The 19,505-nt window shown below is 42.1% G+C and overlaps 1 protein-coding gene across 4 annotated transcripts in view; it reads right to left on the bottom strand.

Moving 5' to 3' along the window:
• Positions 1-4,065: 4,065 nt before the first annotated feature.
• JAKMIP3 (Janus kinase and microtubule interacting protein 3) overlaps positions 4,066-19,505 on the bottom strand; it is a 79,106-nt gene continuing 63,666 nt past the window's right edge. For 3 of the 4 annotated variants that reach the window (XM_075027010.1, XM_075027011.1, XM_075027012.1), the window contains 14 exons: positions 18,766-18,894; positions 17,138-17,266; positions 16,217-16,300; positions 15,352-15,414; positions 14,854-14,952; positions 13,748-13,846; positions 13,599-13,658; positions 10,837-10,902; positions 10,315-10,383; positions 10,133-10,210; positions 6,771-6,974; positions 6,356-6,421; positions 5,328-5,369; positions 4,066-4,535 (listed from right to left, as the gene is read on the bottom strand). In XM_075027010.1, the coding sequence (XP_074883111.1) occupies positions 4,389-4,535; positions 5,328-5,369; positions 6,356-6,421; positions 6,771-6,974; positions 10,133-10,210; positions 10,315-10,383; positions 10,837-10,902; positions 13,599-13,658; positions 13,748-13,846; positions 14,854-14,952; positions 15,352-15,414; positions 16,217-16,300; positions 17,138-17,266; positions 18,766-18,894 (1,335 nt within the window). In that variant the 3' untranslated portion in view covers positions 4,066-4,388. The remainder of the gene's footprint in view (positions 4,536-5,327; positions 5,370-6,355; positions 6,422-6,770; positions 6,975-10,132; positions 10,211-10,314; positions 10,384-10,836; positions 10,903-13,598; positions 13,659-13,747; positions 13,847-14,853; positions 14,953-15,351; positions 15,415-16,216; positions 16,301-17,137; positions 17,267-18,765; positions 18,895-19,505) is intronic. The other variant, XM_075027009.1, reaches the window with a different exon arrangement.

Here is a 19,505-nt window from a genome sequence, read left to right as displayed (position 1 = left end):
CGCCGCTCACCAGTTTCTCTGCCACCGGGCACCCCCCGGGCACCCCCAGCCCCGCTGGGCCCGGCCCGGTCCGGCTGCGGTTCACTGCCACCTGACAGGAGCGCTTCATCTTGTAGTGAAATTTAAATTTGGTGCATAATTAATGCACACATTTGGTGCAGAAATAATACTGTTTCATAAAATACTTGAAACCACAACTTTCCCTGTGCTTACGACACATGCATTTATACACACACACACTTATATCAAAATGTTATTAGAAGTATGCTGAGAAGTTAAGCAGTCTTAAACCAAGAAAAGCCAGACAAAGGCACTCGTTGGACCTTGACTGGCCTCCTGTGCTGGGGCTGCCTCCGACACCACCGTCCCACGCTGCGCCAAACGCCCTGTGTCGCTCATAGCCTGTGATCCCTATTCCATATGTCCCCCTTCCTTTCCTATTTCTCCAAAGCATGTTCCAGCACATCCCGGGTGCATCGAGCACCCTGCTGGGAAAGGCTGGGGTGTAGCCCCCACAGCCTCCTCCGCTCCAGCTCCCACCCATGGCTTCAGCCCTTCCCCGTAGCTGGGAGATTGTGCCGCAGTGCGATTCCTGCTGCACACGAGCACTGCTGAAACACAGACGTGTAGGTGTGTTAAGGGTGTAATAATGGTATTATCCTGAACGCCTCTAATAATAAGCACACATTAAGATATATCAACTGCATCCTGGGCTGCATCCAAAGAAGTGTGACCAGCAGGTGGAAGGAGGTGATTCTCCCCCTCTGTTCCACTCTGGTGAGACCCCACCTGCAGTACTGCATCCAGATCTGGGCCCCCAACATAAGGAGGACATGGACCTGTTGGAGCGAGTCCAGAGGAGGGCCACCAAGATGATCAGAGGGCTGGAGCACCTCTCCCACGAAGTCAGGCTGAGAGAGTTGAGGTTGTTCAGCCTGGAGAAGAAAAGGCTCCGGGGAGACCTTATAGCAGCCTGCCAGTACTTAAAGGGGACCTACAGGAAAGCTGGGGAGGGACTTTTTAGAAGGACATGTAGTGATAGGACAAGGGGTAATGGCTTTAAACTGAAAGAGGGCAGATTTAGATTAGATGTGAGGAAGTTCTTCACTGTGAGGGTGGTGAGGCACTGGAACAGGTTGCCCACAGAGGTTGTGGCCGCCCCGTCCCTGGCAGTGTTCAAGGCCAGGTTGGATGGGGCTTGGAGCAACCTGGTCTAGTGGAAGGTGTCCCTGCCCATGGCAGGGGGGTTGGAACGAGATGATCTTTAAGGTCCCTTCCAACCCAAACCGTTCTCTGATTCTATGAACTCAGAGTCTACAGGTTTGCCAATCCCACACATCAGCACTTAATTTTTGCTTTAGCAAGTGTCTGAAATGCCTCCACATAGCAAGGTAGAGCAGTCTGAGACCCAGAGGTTAACCACCCTCCTGCCAATGCTCCTGGAAAGCCTCGTGCCATGTCTCATGTGAAGCATGGCCATGCAGGTGAGCCATGCCCTAAGCAGAGCTGCTGGTTGGCCTGACCAAGCTGCGGGTTATATTTGCGTTCTGTACCAAGATCGCGCTGCCTGCGGTACCCAGAGCTCTCCCACCCATCATCTGCAAAACCACAAAGCTGGCACATGCGGGGATCTGGCTAATGGCAAAACTCCATGTAGGGAAGTGTTGGTGTCTGAGCTGCTCAGGAACAGGCTGGGGTGCCTGAGGAAACTGGCAATGGTGTTGTGGTCCAGAAGGCCAAATGATTTTCTAGTTTTTCACAATGTTCCTTGTTAAAAACACACATTCTTGATGAAAAGCAACATTTACTTGAAATCTAACTTTCTGTTGAGAAGTTGTTTCAACAGATGTTTCAGAAAGCCCTAATTACAATCCAATGCATTTTTATTTCCCTCCTTTGACAGCATTAAAGTTCTTTTTTGGGTTGCTAAACACGTAGATCTCATTGATCTTACTGCCCAGGAAACATCAGTCCCTTGGGGACTGGCATGACACTGACAGGCACAAAGGATTTGGACCACTCTCTAAAAACTAGCAGGGCTGAGATGTACAACTGCAAGTTTTGAAGAAGAGCATGCATCATCGCCTCTAACTGTGAGCACAGATTACCTCAGTGAGCATCATGTAAGACAATTTCTAAGACTTCCTGTGTGCATCCCTCTGTATGTAGACATCCTGTGTCTGATTGCTTTTAAAAGCAGTAATCTTATCTAGAGCAGCAAATCAATAACCTGCAGTCAAACACCTTAAGATCAGAGAGATGTTCAAACTCAGATTTGATAGACATTCTGCTTAGAAAAAGTATTTGGAAAAAAAAAAAGAAAACTGATGAGATGAAGTACAGAGAGACAATTCCTACTTTAAAGCAGAAACAAGTCCTGTGAGAAGTATTAGCTCTAAGAAGTGTAACAAGTTATAGACAAGTTAACAAGTACTGGGACAGCCCCAAGAAAACCAAAAAAAGAAATGGCCTCCAAGCAATATTCTAAGTGCTCCAATTTGCCTATTGGCTTGCCTGTTGACTGAGTTATTCTGAGTATTATCCACAGGAGTGACTGAATTCTATTCCAGGGTATTTTTTGGAGATTTGAGTATTTTCCCTCATTTTGGGAGAGGTAACAGCGTCCATCAAGCAGTGATCTTTCTGGGCATGACAGACTCCCCAAGGCTGTGATAGCAGTGATTTCTCGCCAGCTGTCTAGCCAGGTTCTGGTCCTCTAACATCCCTGTATTCTTCAATATTCTTAAAAAAAGGCAGCTTCAGACAGTGCTAGGGTGACCACTGCTACTGTCCCCATCACATTTACCAGCCAAATGACTCATTACCAGCATAACTTAGAAAAAAAGTAAGTGAAATTGTGAATTAAAATACTTTTCTGAATACTACTTGTCTTTTCAATCCAAAATGAAAAATATTTTCATCTACTGCATTTAAAATACATATATTTTTAAAGCAGCATGATTGCTTGTTGTGCATACAAATTTGATAGTGTAGTTCATTACCTCCCTAGTAATCTTTTGTTAAGAGTGACCACTGATCTAAAAACATAAAGTTAGCACTTGTGATTATATCATACTGAAATTCAATACCTAAATTACTAAAGTAAACCAGAGATAAACAAATAATGTTTACATAAAGACTTTGGTAACTTCAAAATTTTCTGTGTTATCATCAGAAGCATTTTAACCTAAGCAAAAGAGACTAACAGCCATGTACAGGAAGTTACATAGTATATATAATCATATAATAAATGATTCCAGTTGATCAGTCCATCTTACCTGTCAGGAGCTCTCATTTTGCTTTCTGCCTTGTGCTTCCAAGGGATGGGCAGATCCTCCACTGCATCCTGCGCCTTGAGGACCTTCACTGCACCGCAGCCATGGAAAGCTGCAGACAGGAACTTGTTCTTGGCCTTCCCCGACAGCCCCAGGTTTGTGTGCTTGGCTGCAGTTCCCATATGGTGAATCACACTGTGGGATTTCTTTCTTCTGGATTTTCCCTCTTTCACCTGTTTTTCTAGAGGATCCATTTTCCTTCCCTGCTCCTGTGCCAGCCTCCTGGGCTTGAGCTCTGTGGTACTTGTGCTCCCTTTAATTAAGGTGATAAAATCTCTTCCCTCTTGCTGCCTCCCCCAGCCCAGAGTGTACAGATCAGGGATAATGTGTTTTATGTTCACTCTTTTCCAGGTCGAACTTTTTGCTGGGACAATGTTAAGCCTTTTGTCATCATTCAGGGACAGCAAATTATAAATTATTGTGCCATTTTTCTCATTGTGCTGTGGGCCATGGTCTATTGAAAACTCCCCCAAAAATTACAACTTGATTTCCTGAACATAGCTTCACGTTTTTCCCTAAAACTGGGCTTGTGGGATATTCAACAAACCATCGGACATACCCTGTGTTATGAAGAAATACCTTGGAACAAAACACTTCATTTTCATTTACGTCTATCTTTTCATGAGTTACTCCTCTGGAACTCTTCCTAAAATCTTCTTTCAAGACTGATTTTTAAACAACTATGAATAACAAATATAAATGCGTGACATATAAAACAGGACACGGTCACTTCTACAGAGAAGCAATTTACTACCTGCTTAGCAGGGAACCAAAATGTATTCAGTTTATCTGAATTAGTATACCGCTCCTTACGTAAAGCTGAGAGCTATTTCAAGCAGCAGAGCCAGGACTTCCACTGAAAGTTAGTTCAAGCAGCAGAGCCAGGACTCCGGGAAGGAGCCTGTGGCTGTAGGAGAGGGAGGGGTTTTTTGGCTTTCTTCTTTGTCGGCTTAGTTCTAGCTTTTCAAAATGCTCAGTCAGAGATTTCAGTGGTGCAGACATCACCTGTGCAGAAATTTCCACATACCCTAGTTCAGCTTCAGTCTGAAAGGGTCAGAAAGATTGCATCTTCCATCGCCAGTAGCAAAATATGAGAGATATTTGGGGGTTTTGAAATGGCAATGTCTCTTTTTCTGTCTTGGTAATCAATGCTGTCTTCCTGTTGATAACAGTAGAAGCAACTGTAGCTTCCTCAGTAGGCTGAAACAAGAAAAGATATAGAAACATGGATCAAAGAGAAGTGTATCTGGGCAACAATAACATGCATGAAATTTCTGTAAGGGTTATATTTATAATTATCTGTTTGAATTGTACAACTGATAAAAAAGGATTTGTGTTATATTCCATTGATGTTGATGACTAATAGGGAACGTTCTCCATGATGTGGTAATTTCTGCCATCTCTGGAAGCACAGATTGTCAATTTATCTCCTATCTACATGGGGAGAAAGGGAGATTTAGGCAATATCTAGGGCCCTATGGCATGATGCTTGGAGAAACACACACTTATAAGTGACATGTTCCCCCCCAAACCATTCTAGTTGCTTAGCCTGAAGGCAGGACAACCTGATGCAAGAGGTTCAGCCTGGCTGCGAGTGTGTCAGAGACGTCAGCTATGCAGGGAGAAGGGGCAGTCAGTTTCCATGGATTTCCAGCAAGGATCAGCTGGAGCAATCCCCTGATGTAGTCAGAGGAGTAAGCACAGACTGGGTGTTTACCCTGGTTTGCTAGAAGTTTCCCTGCTTTTAAACCTGCTGTGTTTTTCTCTTCCCTTGTCCTTCCCTCTGAAGAAGGAAATTCTGTTTGACAAGTTTTTAGCCTGCTGGTGCCTAGGTTTCACATTTTTTTAAAGGCTTTAGACATTTCAATTTTGGGGTTATCTGGGGCACCCAGGAGACCTCCTAATACTGCCAAAGCAGCCTGAGTAGCAAGGGGAAGGCTCTGATGCTTTACAAGAAGAAGAGGGGAGACCAGAGGTGATCTGAGGGCTTACCTTTTGCATATGGCCTGAAGGACTATGACCAAAGAATGAAAGCTAAAGAGAAAAATAAAAACAAAAATAAAAACTGAAAAGGGGAGGGAAGAGAGGAAAAAATGGAAGAGAAGAAAGAGAATAAGAGTTTACAGTGTGTTTAGCTTAGAAATAAGCTGTGGTTACAGACAGAGTGCAACAAAACTCTCAGTTGAAAAGAAATACAAAGTGTGAAGTAAGCTCCAAGGGCCCAGGGCTCGGCTCAGCTCAGCCAGAGCCCCTGTGTCCCTCAGACCGATGAGAGTCATCTCCTGCCCCAGCGGAGCCCATCCCAGTTGCAGCCAAGGGCTCAGGAAAAATGGGGAGGAAAAAAATTAGCTGAATTCTTCTGATACCTCAAAAAAAAGCCCCAAACCAGCACTGCTAAGGTCTGGGTTTAGCTTCAGGTGAAAGTCCAGTTCAGCCACTGCTGTACCTGAACAAGTTCTCCCATGTTAATTTCACTAGAAATAGATGGTTTCAGATGAGGGCTATTTTAGGGTAAAATTCAACAGTTATGGCTTGACTGGAGAAAGCTCAATGGCATTAACCATGGTGACAGTGACTGCTGTGGCTGCAGGTGAGAAGAGCCTCCTCGTTCCCTCTGGGGAAGGCAGGTCAGTGCGGCTGCATGTGCAAATGCTAGAGATGGGAGGGACGGAGAAAAAATCCCTGGCTCCTTCCCCAGAGCATGTGTTGGCCTCATCCCTCTGCTGTCCGGCAGCTCTCCATCACTCCCTTCCCATGACAGATGGACCCCCTACATCCCTGCTGAGTCCTGTGTTTTGGACTTTACTGAAGGATAACAGAAGGAAAGACTCAACTTAAGCTGGTAACCTTTCCTTCTCAGAGGGACTAATGCAAATGCAAAATGGTTTCCTGGAGCGCTCTCCCATTAGCTCACTGCACTAACAGACACAAACTTTTTATAAGATTATTTTCTTAGCCAAGGTGAAATGAATATATGGTCATGTGCACATACAATAACTGTTTCATCTGCATTACCTTACCTTTTCCTCTAACTCTTTTATTTGTCTTTTTTGGCCTTCAATTCTTTCTTCTAGCTCTTTAATTCTCTGTCAGATTTCAAATAAAAAAATATTTATTAACCAACCAAATACAGATGTACCCAGAAGATGCATTATTTTTGGAGATATAAATTGTATGTGCTGTGTTTCTAAAAAAAACAAATTGGGTTTAAGCTGTAGAGGAGTCCTCTGTGAATGTCACTATGCATGACAAATTCATGAAAATCAAAATGCCCTGTTTGCAGGGATTATCCAAGGCAAATCAGAGTCTGGCCCCAGGACCAACCGTTTCTGGTACAACTCTAGGAGGAGAGGCTGGTGCTCATAAGTTCATTACGTTTCCATCTGAGGGACTATCCCACCCCAAATCTCACCATGCCTGTGCACCGGCACCTACCTGCTGTGCGTGTTGAATGAGCTCCATCCTTTCTCGCAGGATTTGGGCGTCCCTTTCCCGGAGCTCACTCATGACCTGCCGCTTCCATTGCTCTACGGCGCTCTTCAGTTTCTCTTTCTCCTCTTCTGAAAGAAGTTCGGAAATTTTGGCTCCAGCTTCTTGCTGCAGGGCATCATAGAGCATGGCTTCTAATTCCAGAATTTGCTAATCAAAAACAATATAAGGCTGTCAGCTTGACCTTGTCTCTGGTCGGATGAGGATTTTGTGAGGAACTGAAAATCCTACCCCAGTAAAGCAACAGGAGCAGTAGAGGTGGTGTGTGCTGAGCCTCCTGCACAGGACAGTGCGGAAAACTCAATCCAGGGGGAAAATACTTTAGGCTGCTTTTATGCTGTGGGGGTATAAGCAGCACTGGAACTGGCACGGCCCCTTGGTCAGCCTAGTCTGATTCTCAAAAAGTATATGGGTGTCAGCTTCTCCTTTCTGGAGATGGGGGGATGGCTGTGGGGAGAAAAGGCAAAAAGAAAACAAAAAAAGGAAAAGGGAGAAGGGAGAATAAAAGAGGTTCCTAAAAGACTCATTCTGTGAGTTACAGATTTTTTTTTAAATTCAATATTCAGTCTCTCAGTTCACCTTTCCCAGCTATTGTAAGCAGCAGTGGAGTATACAGCATCAGTTCATACTCATGCCAGAAAGGAACGACTTCCTCTTGTGAGCTTACAGCATTTTGTACCAACTAGCTTAAAATGCCTCGTGTGAAGGCATCTCCAGCACTTCCTCTGGCAGAGCTGCCAGCTCCAAGAGGCTTAATGCTCAAGAAAAATAGATCTGGTAGCTGGGCTCTGTTCCTGCAAGTCTCAGGCTGCATAGCTTTTACTTTACTGCGTCCGAAAATGTCTCTTGAACACAGACAGATGTACCCTTCGGATTTACTGAGATATAGAAGTGTGTAAGAAATGGACTGGCAATGTTTCCCCATAGACACTGAGCCTGGCACCCTCCTAGGGCAGGTGACCTTGCCAGACAATGTCTTCTGCTTCAAAGTGCAAGATAAATGCTATTCCTTCATGCAAGCCAAAAGCAAGCCGAAATCTTTTTCAGCAAGTTTGATATAGAGCAGGATACAAAGCAGCAATTGATGGCACCTTTGCACACCCTCTCCAAAGCTGGCAGCATCTTGCAGATCTCTCCATAGCTTCAGGAGAATGTGACTGCAATAGTGTGTTCTGAACCTTGCAGAGCTCTCTGTGGCTTCAGGAGAACACGACTGCAATATTGTGGCTTGAACCTGTAGATGGGCTGTTTGGAAATGCCATAGATGTCTGTTGTGATAATTCAGCTCAATTTAAAAAGTTTTTCCACCTGAGGGTCTGTTGGTGTTTTCTTACTATGGTTTAGTAGAGTCAGGACAGAAGAATACAAGCATTCACAGGAATAACAACATCTTGGCAGGAGTTATGGATACTGATGATAACTGAAAGACAGTAACCACAGTGTCTCTGCAGGGAAGATCAGATCGGATCTCAGAATAAGATTCTGCTTTCACTTTTAAAAATAATGCCAACATCCTTGCTAACCGTAACTGTGTCAACAAAATGCTGTTATTTGAAACATGGATTTCTGGCGGGCTCCAAACCTCAATTATACAACTGTTATCCCTCTCTGATTATATTGACTTGTGAAGAAGGAAGGGTGTGGGGAAATTCACGGTCTCCAGAGCAGCAGCAGTGTCAGGAGTCTCCGTGTGAGCCAAGTGCTTCTCAGAGTAAAATCCCCTGCCAGCAACCAAAGGGAGTGAAAACCATGCAAAAAGCTTAGTGGTTACAGCTCGTAATCTTGTTGGCTGCAGTTAGCAGGGGAAGATTAGCAGCTCCTCATCTCCAAGGGCCACAAAGGAAACATGGAAGTGAAACAAACTATACAAATCAAAAGAGCTTTTTCCACTCTAATTTTGGGGCAGAACAAAGCTTTCTTGCTGTTTTCAGGTTGCATTTGTGCCCAGGAGTAAAGCCAATCGCTTTGCTTGGGTACACTTGTGTGATGCCTTTAAAGAATACAGGAAAATGCAAGTAAACCTTGGCTACTTCTGCATGGGCTGCAACAGTTTGTGATGCTTGTTCCCTCTCTGCAAGCAGCAGAGCCAAGGAGCAGAGAGTTGTTGCTGGATCCTTCAGTACATCTGCGACCCTGGAACTGACTGTCTATGGATGGAGAGCGAGCGGCTGGCTGCGAGACGCAGGGATGCTGGGTATACCATAGCTGATAGCCACAGCTCTGCATATGAGCTCTCCTGCAGATGCCATGATGCTACCAGGAGTTTCAAGAGATGCCATACGATTTTTCCCGCTCTGCTGCTGTTGCCAGTTTCTGCATACTCAGATTTATGGATCTGTTTCATAACTTGCCCAAGACACAGGAGATCACCTCTCTCAGGGCTTATCTTTGAAGATAAATCCTACAGGCTCAGCCTTCAGTTGCACCAAACTGCTTCTCAGAACAGCTCAAGGCCACGGGAGATAATCTGGCCTTAGGGCTGAGACCACAGGTAAGAGGGGCTTGTGTACTTTGCAGGGTTTCCACTGTGCACAGACATTGGTTCCAGATATAGCTCAGCATTTGGCAAAATCAGTCTTAAAAATCCTTATAGGAACAGAAAACATACTGAGTAAAAGCTCCCCCAACTGGTTTGAGATACAAATAGATAATAAGTATCCAGAAAAAGAGGCATAAATACTCACTGCTTCTCAGAAAGTGTAACTGTGCTCAAGATTTAAATGGAACTGAAAGAATGGGGTAAATCGATAGGAAAATCCAGGTACTTATATCTTTCATGAGTATATATTGAACTTTAACTGAAGGAAGCAAGACAGCTGATGACTGAAGAAGTGGTTGAAATGGCTTAGGATCAGCTAAGGATGAATCTGATCTAAAACCAGGTTTATTTCAAATTTACAGAATCATATAATATCTCCAGCTGTTTTGGTTACAGAGACTGTAATCTAAGATCTAAGGAAATGTCTAGGTCAAAATCTCTATTTTGGAAAGAAAAGAGAAATTACTGAAAACATCATTTTCTTATAAGTCATTTATCAAAACCTCTGATGAATTAAAATTTATGTTTAATAAATCAATATTTAGGTCCTAATCCTGGAAGAAACACCCAAACATAAGAAACTCCATCCATAAGGAGCTCACTGTTAGCTCAGGGTATAGAGGATTTGTTTAAAATTCAGCCTATTTAGTGCTCGAGCCAGTCCACAAGCAGTACTGTCCAAAGCAGAGATTTTTTCTATCGAGAACAGACTATACATAAGGTAAGTTAATCAAGATATCATAATTCGGTCAAGGCTGGTTTTCCTCACCTTGTGAGCTTGGTCCAAGGACTGTTTCCTGAAGTCGAGCTCATCATCCAGGTAGCCCTTTTGCTTGCTGAACAGCTCCTGGGGACACAAGGTAGAAACAGTGAGTGCAACGGCCGCGGCCCTAACGCCACTGCTCTTCCTGCTGCTACTCCCACTGGTTTGTTCCCCTCATTCTTTGGTACCTTTTCATTCTCAAGGTCCAGCATCTTCTGTTGCAGCGCAGACTCCGTCACTTCTATCTGCTGTAGCCACTGTGCACAAAACAGAAACCAGGTGCTTAAGACTAAAGAGCAGGAGGCAGCATGCCTGCATATTCAGCTTTCACTGTGACTTTAGCGTGTGTCAGCACACACTGCAAATACTTATTTAAATTCACTAAATAAAAGAGGAAAAATTAACTATATTATTAAATTTTTTTATTTTATGTATATTGGTGATGGAAAAAAGCATAATTTCAAAGCCTAGCCACTTACCTTCTAACATCATTTTGCTAACTAACATTTTAAAATAAGCAATGTCTGTCTGTATTGCCTGAATGTTACCTTTATTTTGGTGAAAACTAGTGTAATTCCACATAAAGAAACATGGCATTTTGTGATGAAGCTATCGGTTACATCACCAGTGGCTCCAAGTGAGCTATTCTGTGGGTCAGATGCTTTCATGACATGTGTTTACTGACGAGTGACTGATGCAGTTGTTATTACCTTTTCAGCCAACGTGAGAACTGTCCTTGCTTGTATGACAACTACTTGCTCTTCGTTGGTCAGATTCTGCGCCAAAAGCAGAATATAATTACAACAAATCCCAGTGTCTTGCTATTAATCCACTATTTGGGCCACTGCTGTATTAAATAAATATGAAATTAAATATGTTCGAGGAACAATAAACTAAGGTAAAGAAAATTAGTATTGTAATGCAACATTGTTGTAAAAACAATTGTAACTACTCATGCTGAATTTTTATCATACATATAGTTAATTCTTCTAAAATTCTCACATTTACCAAAAAAATGGTGACACTGGATCTATTTTTACCCAACAGGGAATAAACACACAGTTACACAAGACAAGATCAAGCTTAGCACAACGTGCCATGGAGAAAAGAGATGCAGTCTTAAGTCCTTAAGTTCACTATATGCACAGTAGGTTAATACGCAATCCTTATTTTGCGCAGCCAAGTCATGATTATGGAAAACATTTGTTAAGATGTTAGCTATTCAATCCATGTTTTGTTTCTTTTTTTAAAAAATAAAGTACTGAAACTACGTTTTGCATTTCATCCCAAACTTTGGTCTTACTCTGACCACATCTACAGTAGGAGAAGTGAATCCTTCTAGTTTGGTACCCACATTTGGTCAGATGCTGAAAGCCATTAGCTATCATTCCTACAGGGGAATTAGGAAGTTGCTAAGAAGAGTGACTATGGTGAACTTCAATTTAATGCACAAGGCTGGGGGCAGTGAAAGTGCTATCTGGCAGGGATGGGAGGAGACTTTTCCTGAGGACCCCTGAAAATTTTCTTTTCCATAAATTTAAGTAATATTTTAAAAAACAATTTACGTTACATTAAAAATGAAACCAACCACACGGCATTATTAACGGTGTTCTTTCCTGTTCTGTGAGTTATCCCCTGACCTGACTCCCCTGCCTGCAGGGAAAAGAAGGGCAGCTGTGTTCCTCAGCCCCCTTCTCTGTGCCTGTCCCCAGTGACCCTGTAGCCTGCAGGGGATCTACTGCACCCCTCTGACCTTTGCTTCTGCTCTACTCCTAGAGGTACTCTCTCAAGGGTTTGCCTTGCTCAAAGAAATATTAAACTCATGACAGTTCAGTGGGAAGTAGCTAGAAGCTGCCAGGGGGACTTTACAGAAACACAAGAGAGAAGATGTGTGGAAAAGGATGGAACCACTTGCACACAGGTGGGACTTGGGTTCACTTTCCCAGACTCCCTAACAGCCAGACACGACAATGTGCTGCCATGGGGCAGAATCCGCCGTTGGTGGCTGAGTCTGTGACGTTACACACACGAAAACAAGAAAAAAACAAAGTGATAACAACAGTATACAGTTAGCTTAAAGCTATCTGAGTTGAGAACTGGGAACTTTCCTGTGTGTCACATCTGGAAGTTAGTTGTTGTATGTAATAGGGAAAAAAATAAATCAGGAGGAAATAACATTACAGACTAGAGATCATTAATATAAATACAGAAGCCAAGATGAAATGAAAGGGAATAGAAAATGTGAGAAAAGCTATCACTTTTTCTGTTCCTGTTTGTCTCCAAGTTGCCTGTTTGGGACGCTGTTCCAAAACACTCTGCACACGGCTAACCTGACATTAATAATTCCACTGAAGACAACATTACTACAGGGATTAATAGATTAATGGGTGTTATCTTTCTACACGTTAGCAGGGTCAGTCTTAGCTAATCGGTGATTAAACCCATATGTATCTTTTTTTTTTACTCTTTGCACACAAAAGATTTTAGGATTCTTCATATTTCTGCCAGTGCAAATATCATTAACTCCAGCAGCAGTGAAGATTATTAATTGCTTCAATGTGTTTCAGGTCCTCCACTAACTCCTGGCTTGATTTTGTGAGGCAGAGTGTGTAGCTACCAGAGACTGGTGACAGTGGAGACATGATGACCCTAATGAGAAGTGGTCAAGAGGTACTTCCAGGCTGCCCCCATGGCCCTGGGACAGCATTTTTGCTGGTATCCAAACTGTACAGAGGCATGGGGGACAGCTGAGGCAGCTCAGATGAGGAGCTGTGAGAGCGGTGGGGACTTTTCTGCAGACCCGATGTTGGCGGTGGAGTCTCCCAGGGAGGAGCCCCGCAGCAGCTGAGGGCTCTGCAAGACCCTGGGCTAGAGAGGGGCTCTGCTATTCTCTGCCCCTTACGACCACAGGGGCTCTGTGGCTCTGCTGATAGATGAGTGTACAGGAAAAAAAAAAACAAGGGCATATATATCTTCTATATACATATGTGTAATTATTCACTTCCATTTACTAAAGGAGAAACACTTCCAAATTTCTTATTATTTGCTGCTTCTTTTCATGCTGCTTTTGTAACTTTTTATTTAATACCCTGGTTACTACCAAAGGTTTATGGATTATTAGACAAAATTAAAACACACAGCTGCTAAAATGCAAAAGCAAAGCAAATGCAGAGTAAGCAAATAAAGAAACCATGTGTGAACAGTGGCCCGAAAAAAAACAAACACCAAAGTTTCAAAATATTTTCCAAATCATTGAAAAATTAAAAGCAATATTGTGACACCAAGATCCTGTGTGGCACTCATCAGAAGGCTATTAACAAAGTCTTAAAAAGCCAGAAAATGCTTAGCTTGTAGCTCAGTACTTTGACCACAGGGAGGACAGGCTGTGCAGTAGCAAACCAAGAAGGCTTTGCTAGCTTAACATGAGGACAAATATTTACCAAAGCATGCACAATTTATTAAAGGAACATACACTTACGGCGTTATCCCCTAAAATGTCCAATTTTTTCATCAGCTCTGCTACTACTATGTCCTAACAAAAGAGAAATGGAAAACCAGGAGTCAGAACAGAGCGTCTGATTTTATTTCAGGAAAGGAAAATACAAAATGAGAATCCCTTACTGTTACACCTTCTGCCTCGCAGTAGACTTGGAGAGGGCTTTTCCCCTCTGTAAAAGGGCCGTGATGGAAGTTGATGGCAGGCGATCGTCTTTCTCTCTCCTGAAATGACAATAATTGCTTGGTTACACACTACAGTATGTCAAATGACAGCTTCACCAAGAACTTGATAAATATGGTTTGAAAAAGGCCCACCCTAACTGAACACATTGCAAAGCAATGCTCTTGCAGAGTGGCTTTATTTTGGGTGCAGAGCACAGAAACCCTTCCTCCTGCACCCTGTGGCCATTTACACTAACAGCCAGGAGCAAAAGCTGTTTCTCTGGCCAGACCACGTGCTTTTGCGATGGCACTTAGGGCTGACAGGGAAGACCTATACCTCACTGCAAAGCAGGGTGGACATACATATTAACAGCACCAATATTTTCCCACCATGCTTCTTCATTGGGCACTGATCGCAACCACTTACCTATTACTTTGACTACATAATATATTTGAACAAAACTATACATTTATACGTAGTATAATACAGATAGAATGTAAATTTTTCTTGTAAGTGGCTGCTTTGTTAATCTCTCTTTGGAGAATTTCGAAAATAGTTTCCAAGAGCTTATAGATTCTGTTTATACAGGTAATGATATAGAAAACAGAAGGCTCAGTGGAGTAACCACAGTGGTCTAGGCCACATGATTCCTTCTCTGTACGTTTAGCAAGAGGTGAAACACAGCAATGATTTTTGGCAATGAAGAAAGTTCCTTTTTCTTTTTCTTTCCCACATATGGTCCGTTCTGGTTTTATCTCTTCTCATTTTCAGAACAGATGGAGTATAGTTAAGTGTGTATCTACATCACGAGCTGCTCTTCTGGATCTTAAAATTACCCAAGTAGTAAGACTGCCAGAACAACCTATCAAGAATACTACTATTGATCCCTGGGTGTTTGGGGTTTTTCTCTTTTATTAGCACTTTGCACCAAACCCTTTGGTCTCATTCAGTGCAATGCAGCTCTTCACAGTAAATGTGAGAGAGTTCCCAAAGCCGTGGTGCCCCTGGCCTTGGCTCACGCGGCCCAGGGCAGGTGAGCAGGACCATGGCTGCAACACGTGCTCACTTCAAGCTCCAAGATCCTGAACTCCAGGAGCTCGTTTTGATCCTTAACATCCTGGACATCATGTTTTAAGCGAGCTTCCTCGGCTTCCATTTGTTTTATCTGCAAAATAAAGCAACACATTGTTAGTACTGTTTGCAGTGTCACTCGAGATCCACCGCATGTTGACCATGCTGGGGAAACGCCGGGGTCAGCACGAGCGCCGAGGGTCTGAGCTCACCCCCATGGGATCAGTATGGGGAGAGACATGTGGCACCAGCGATGGGGGCACGTGGGGCTTTTCCCCAGAGCCATTGTCCTCATGCTACCTGGCACCAGGACATTGTATAGGGTAACAGGGAATGCCACAAAACCACTTTTTCTGGCAGGTTTATAAGGATCTTGTTATTATTCGTTAATTATTTCCAGTAGAGCTGTGTGATACAGATTAAAATATTGCTCCTTCTGCATTCCTTAAGCTACAAATATTATTTGAATAATACAAATAGAAACATTGAATACCTTTTCTACCAGTTCTTGATTTCTTCTGTACAATGCTTGCTTCTCCTCAATCCACTTCATGTCCTTGAAAAAGAAATGACCAATATTGTAGGTGAAACTGGCAATGTTTAGCACAAACACAGTAGCATGTATTTCATTAAATCACGCATATAGAGAAGAGGGACAGAATAATATTGCATATGAAATTGTAATACCATTATTTCCTAAAACAATTTCCTAAGCTAAACATTTCCATCTTATTTTAACAGTCTGTAGTATACAAATGGAATAGAAACACTCCAATGATTAAAAAACTCTTTCAGATAAAAAAATCAGTTTGCATTAAAAGAGATATTTCTAGCTATGTATCTACTATTAAATTTCTATTACACTGAATGCAAATTACATATTTCTGAACAATAGGCAAAATAAACCTTATTTTGAAACTAATTTCTTAATTTGATGAATATATAAAAACCACAAAACCCAGAATATTATTTATCAATAAGTTTAACAATAAAAAGAGGTTAAGCTTGAAAGGTAATGATAAAATAATTTAGTATTATTTTAAAGTTCTCAACAAAAATTCTGTTTCTTTTTTTCTTTTTTTCTTTTTTCTTTTTTTTTTTTTTTTTTTTTTGTCTGGAAAAGTAAGACATACACTAGAAGCAGCCTGGCAACATTTCTTGTATTTCCCTAGTATGTCTGCTTTGTATGAAATGAATCAGCTATTGAAAAGTCACTTCAGGATTATTCTATACATACATAAACACTCACTAGTGTCTGCAGCATTATATGGTAACTTGACCAGGCACGTCTCTAGAGCCCCCTCCCGCCCCCAGTATGAAGGCTGGAGAAAGGGCTGGTGTTCAGCCACATGCATTACCTGTCCCTGCTCAGCAAGGGCCTTCTCCAGGTCTTCTATCTGAGCCTGAGATCGGTGTATTTCTGCTTGGAGCTGCTCACGTGTCTGTAGGATATGAGGGGGGGGAAGAAAATAATAAAAATCAAACTTTCTCTCAAAGACAAAAGCTAACACAGGTACAGAAAATACTTAAAAACATCAAATACATTTAACAAATAATTTTTAAAGTTCTTTGGCAGAATAAATTTGCAGCTATGCACACAGCATTAGTCATTAATCATAAAAAGAAGTCTGGAAGATGGGTTAATAATTTTGAGACTTAAGTCAAGATTAACATAACCAGCATCCCATTAGGTAGACAGTAGGACAGCAAAATATAAATGGCTTCTTACAGCTGGTTATGACAGTCTGCAGTGAGCAGCCTTCCCTATTCTAGAACTAGGATTTAAAAAAGCCAGTGTAATGCAAAGATTCATTTCTCCATGAAAACAAATGAAAATTATTGTGGCCACAATTCTGGGCACACCTGTTTCCTTTAAATTTTTGATAAGTTAAAAAGCTCAGAACAGACCCTACATATGTAACATTACAAACTGGCAAACTGCTTTGTTCTTTATGCATTTAGTACCCTATCTTATGGTCTTACTGTATTGTGTGTAATTTTTTACTATCACTAACTGATCAGGGTGAAAAGACTAAACCACAGTAATGGTGGTTCCAGCACTTCACAGGGCATGCCAGACAAGCTGGCTGGAGTTCGAGACCCCAGAGCCCACCTAAGCAGTCAGTCCAGCCAAGTCCCCTGCCCTGCATCCCAAGCCAGGAGTGTGCTGGAGGGGCTGGCTGACCCCAGTTTAGCTTGAAAACAACGTAAGCAAGTACAATTGGAAACCCCCATACAATTACAATCCTTTATTTTCATGTAATATAAGCCATTTAGACCTTAACTTCTCGTTCTGCATCCAATGTTCCTCCGACCTGTTCTTGCAATAGGGCGTATGCTCGTTGCAGAGCCTGGTACTCCATCGTCAGCTGCCGAAACCGCAGTTCTGTCTCTTCCTTGGCCATGCCCTGGAATTAAAACCAAATATGCATTGCACCAGCTGCTTTTTTTCTGCAATCAAAGTAAAAAATATTATAAGAGTGGATTATGTTTGCTTCCTCTAAAAAAGTGCCAAAATTATTACTTTCAAAATCCAATTTGGGAAGCACAGTACTAAGGAGCCTGTTTATGTGCCCTCAGACTATTTCTCTTTTGTCCCTTAAACATCTCTTGCATACACTTGCTTCAAGAAAATGCAATACAGAAAAGAAGAGAGAATTCCCATCGCCTTGGAAAAATAAAACCTTGTCATCCATATAACATACTAACAACTGAATTGCCCTTTATTGCTGTAACAGACAAGGTTATCACATTTAAATGTGAAAATACAACTTTCTTGAAACAACAAAAGGTTTCCAATCTGGAGGCTAAGCCAAGCCTGACAGTCTCACTCAATTATTAAAACACTAATCTAGAGTTAATACTTGTAGAAATGGTGACATCAACATGAAAAGAGCCCTTCATCTTCTTCACTCTCCTTACAATATCCAGCATTGAATGCTTTCATGTCAGGTTGACTGAAATGTTTCATTTGACATGAAATGAAATTATACTGCTGGTTGCATGCACAAACTTCGTACTATCTGAACAGGGAAAAAAAAAGTCAGTACAGGAATGAAAAATAAATAGGCTCATACATATAAAAATACATTCAGATTCCCTGCAGTGCAGCACACACCTGGTAACCAGTTAGATATCTTTTATGATGGAGATAGGAATTCTTTAGGTTCCCTTTTAACAGATCTAATTACAACCCATCAAACAAGTGAAATGGCAGATGAAAAGTTGCAGCCAGCATACCATAAAAAAGCTGCAAGTCATTATTAGCAATTTTTTGTTTATTACAAGATCCTTGTAAAACCCAGAAACATGAAATGGTACAGCGATCTGACATACACTCAGGAATGCATTTGTAGGGAAGCCCTGCAAAACTCCAGGAATAATCACTTTTATTTGTATTACCAGCTACCTTTGTGTAGTCTGCATTCAGAGCCTCCAGAAAAGTCATGACCTCAATATACTGGCAATGAGACAGCCTCTCCTCTGGAGACTGACTGCTTACTGCTCCTTCCAGAAACACAAACCTTATCGCTTAAGGCTGTGCTCTGTGCTGAGGTCAAAATGACAAAGAAGGACCTGAACCAAACTACACATGCACAAACCTGCAGCAAATCTCGGTGTGAACAGGTCCTCCTAGGGTTGTCCAGTCTCTTTAGACCTCCAACCTAATAAACCCATTATACATCTAATATTCTTAGGATATAATATTTCCAGCTTGGCTAAAAGTTGTGAAATTACTGGACTTGAGATGCAGAAGATATTAACCAACAGGCACAGTATTAAATTTAACATCAATTTTTAGTTTTCTGATCAGAGGTGACAGATGAATGATATAACAGACCAGGAATTTCAGTAAAAATTAGTAGTGAGGTTTCAAAACAAAACAACACATATTTTTGATGAATACCTCTTCCAAGTCATCTTCAGGAGTGCAAGGGGTTTGATCTGTCCGGTCAGTTTGATATGAGATAGAGGAACCATCAGACTCCAAGGAAGCTTCTTCATCGTAGCCAAAAAACGTCTCCACAACCGGCTTCTGACAGAGACAAGGCATCAGCGAGCACAGCCACGTCACACGGCAGCGATGCCATTGGCTGCACCAGCCTGACGGCGTTGGGGGGGGAGACAGCAGTGACTTTGGACACATGGCTAAACCCTGTGCTTTTGTAGCATTTGAACATACACACCTTCAGAGGAGTCTCAATTCCAGATTATTGGTAATTCTTACTCTATTGGTTTTTGAAAAACTGGTCCAGTTCTTTGCATGTATCCACCTATAAATTTTTTTCACCCCATGACAGTGCTCTAATGATAGCTAAAAGTATTCAAATCGCTGAATTGCTGTATTTGTTATTAGGTATCACAGTGTGCAACCTCAACCCCCTGCCTTTATTAAATGTATTTTCCTCCCGATTTCTCTAGCTAAGCAGATCACCCTTTTTACTTCTTTATGTGTTCACCTCAGCATGAGGTGGGAGTTGTGGAATGAAATGTCTTTGTTAATCCATTGTCATCACCACAACGTCCCTCCTGCCACTACCACAACTTTCACATGAAAAGTTAGATTTGCAAGAAATGTTCTACTTGAAAAATTTGAAGTTCATCACCACAGCAATGTTTTTACAGTTTGAAGAAATCCATTTTTTC

The sequence above is a fragment of the Buteo buteo genome, chromosome 4 (genome assembly GCF_964188355.1).
Source record: "Buteo buteo chromosome 4, bButBut1.hap1.1, whole genome shotgun sequence".
NCBI classification, from domain to species: Eukaryota; Metazoa; Chordata; class Aves; order Accipitriformes; family Accipitridae; genus Buteo; species Buteo buteo.
Note: the sequence above shows the minus strand (reverse complement) of the source record. Positions and strands in the feature narration are given on the sequence as shown.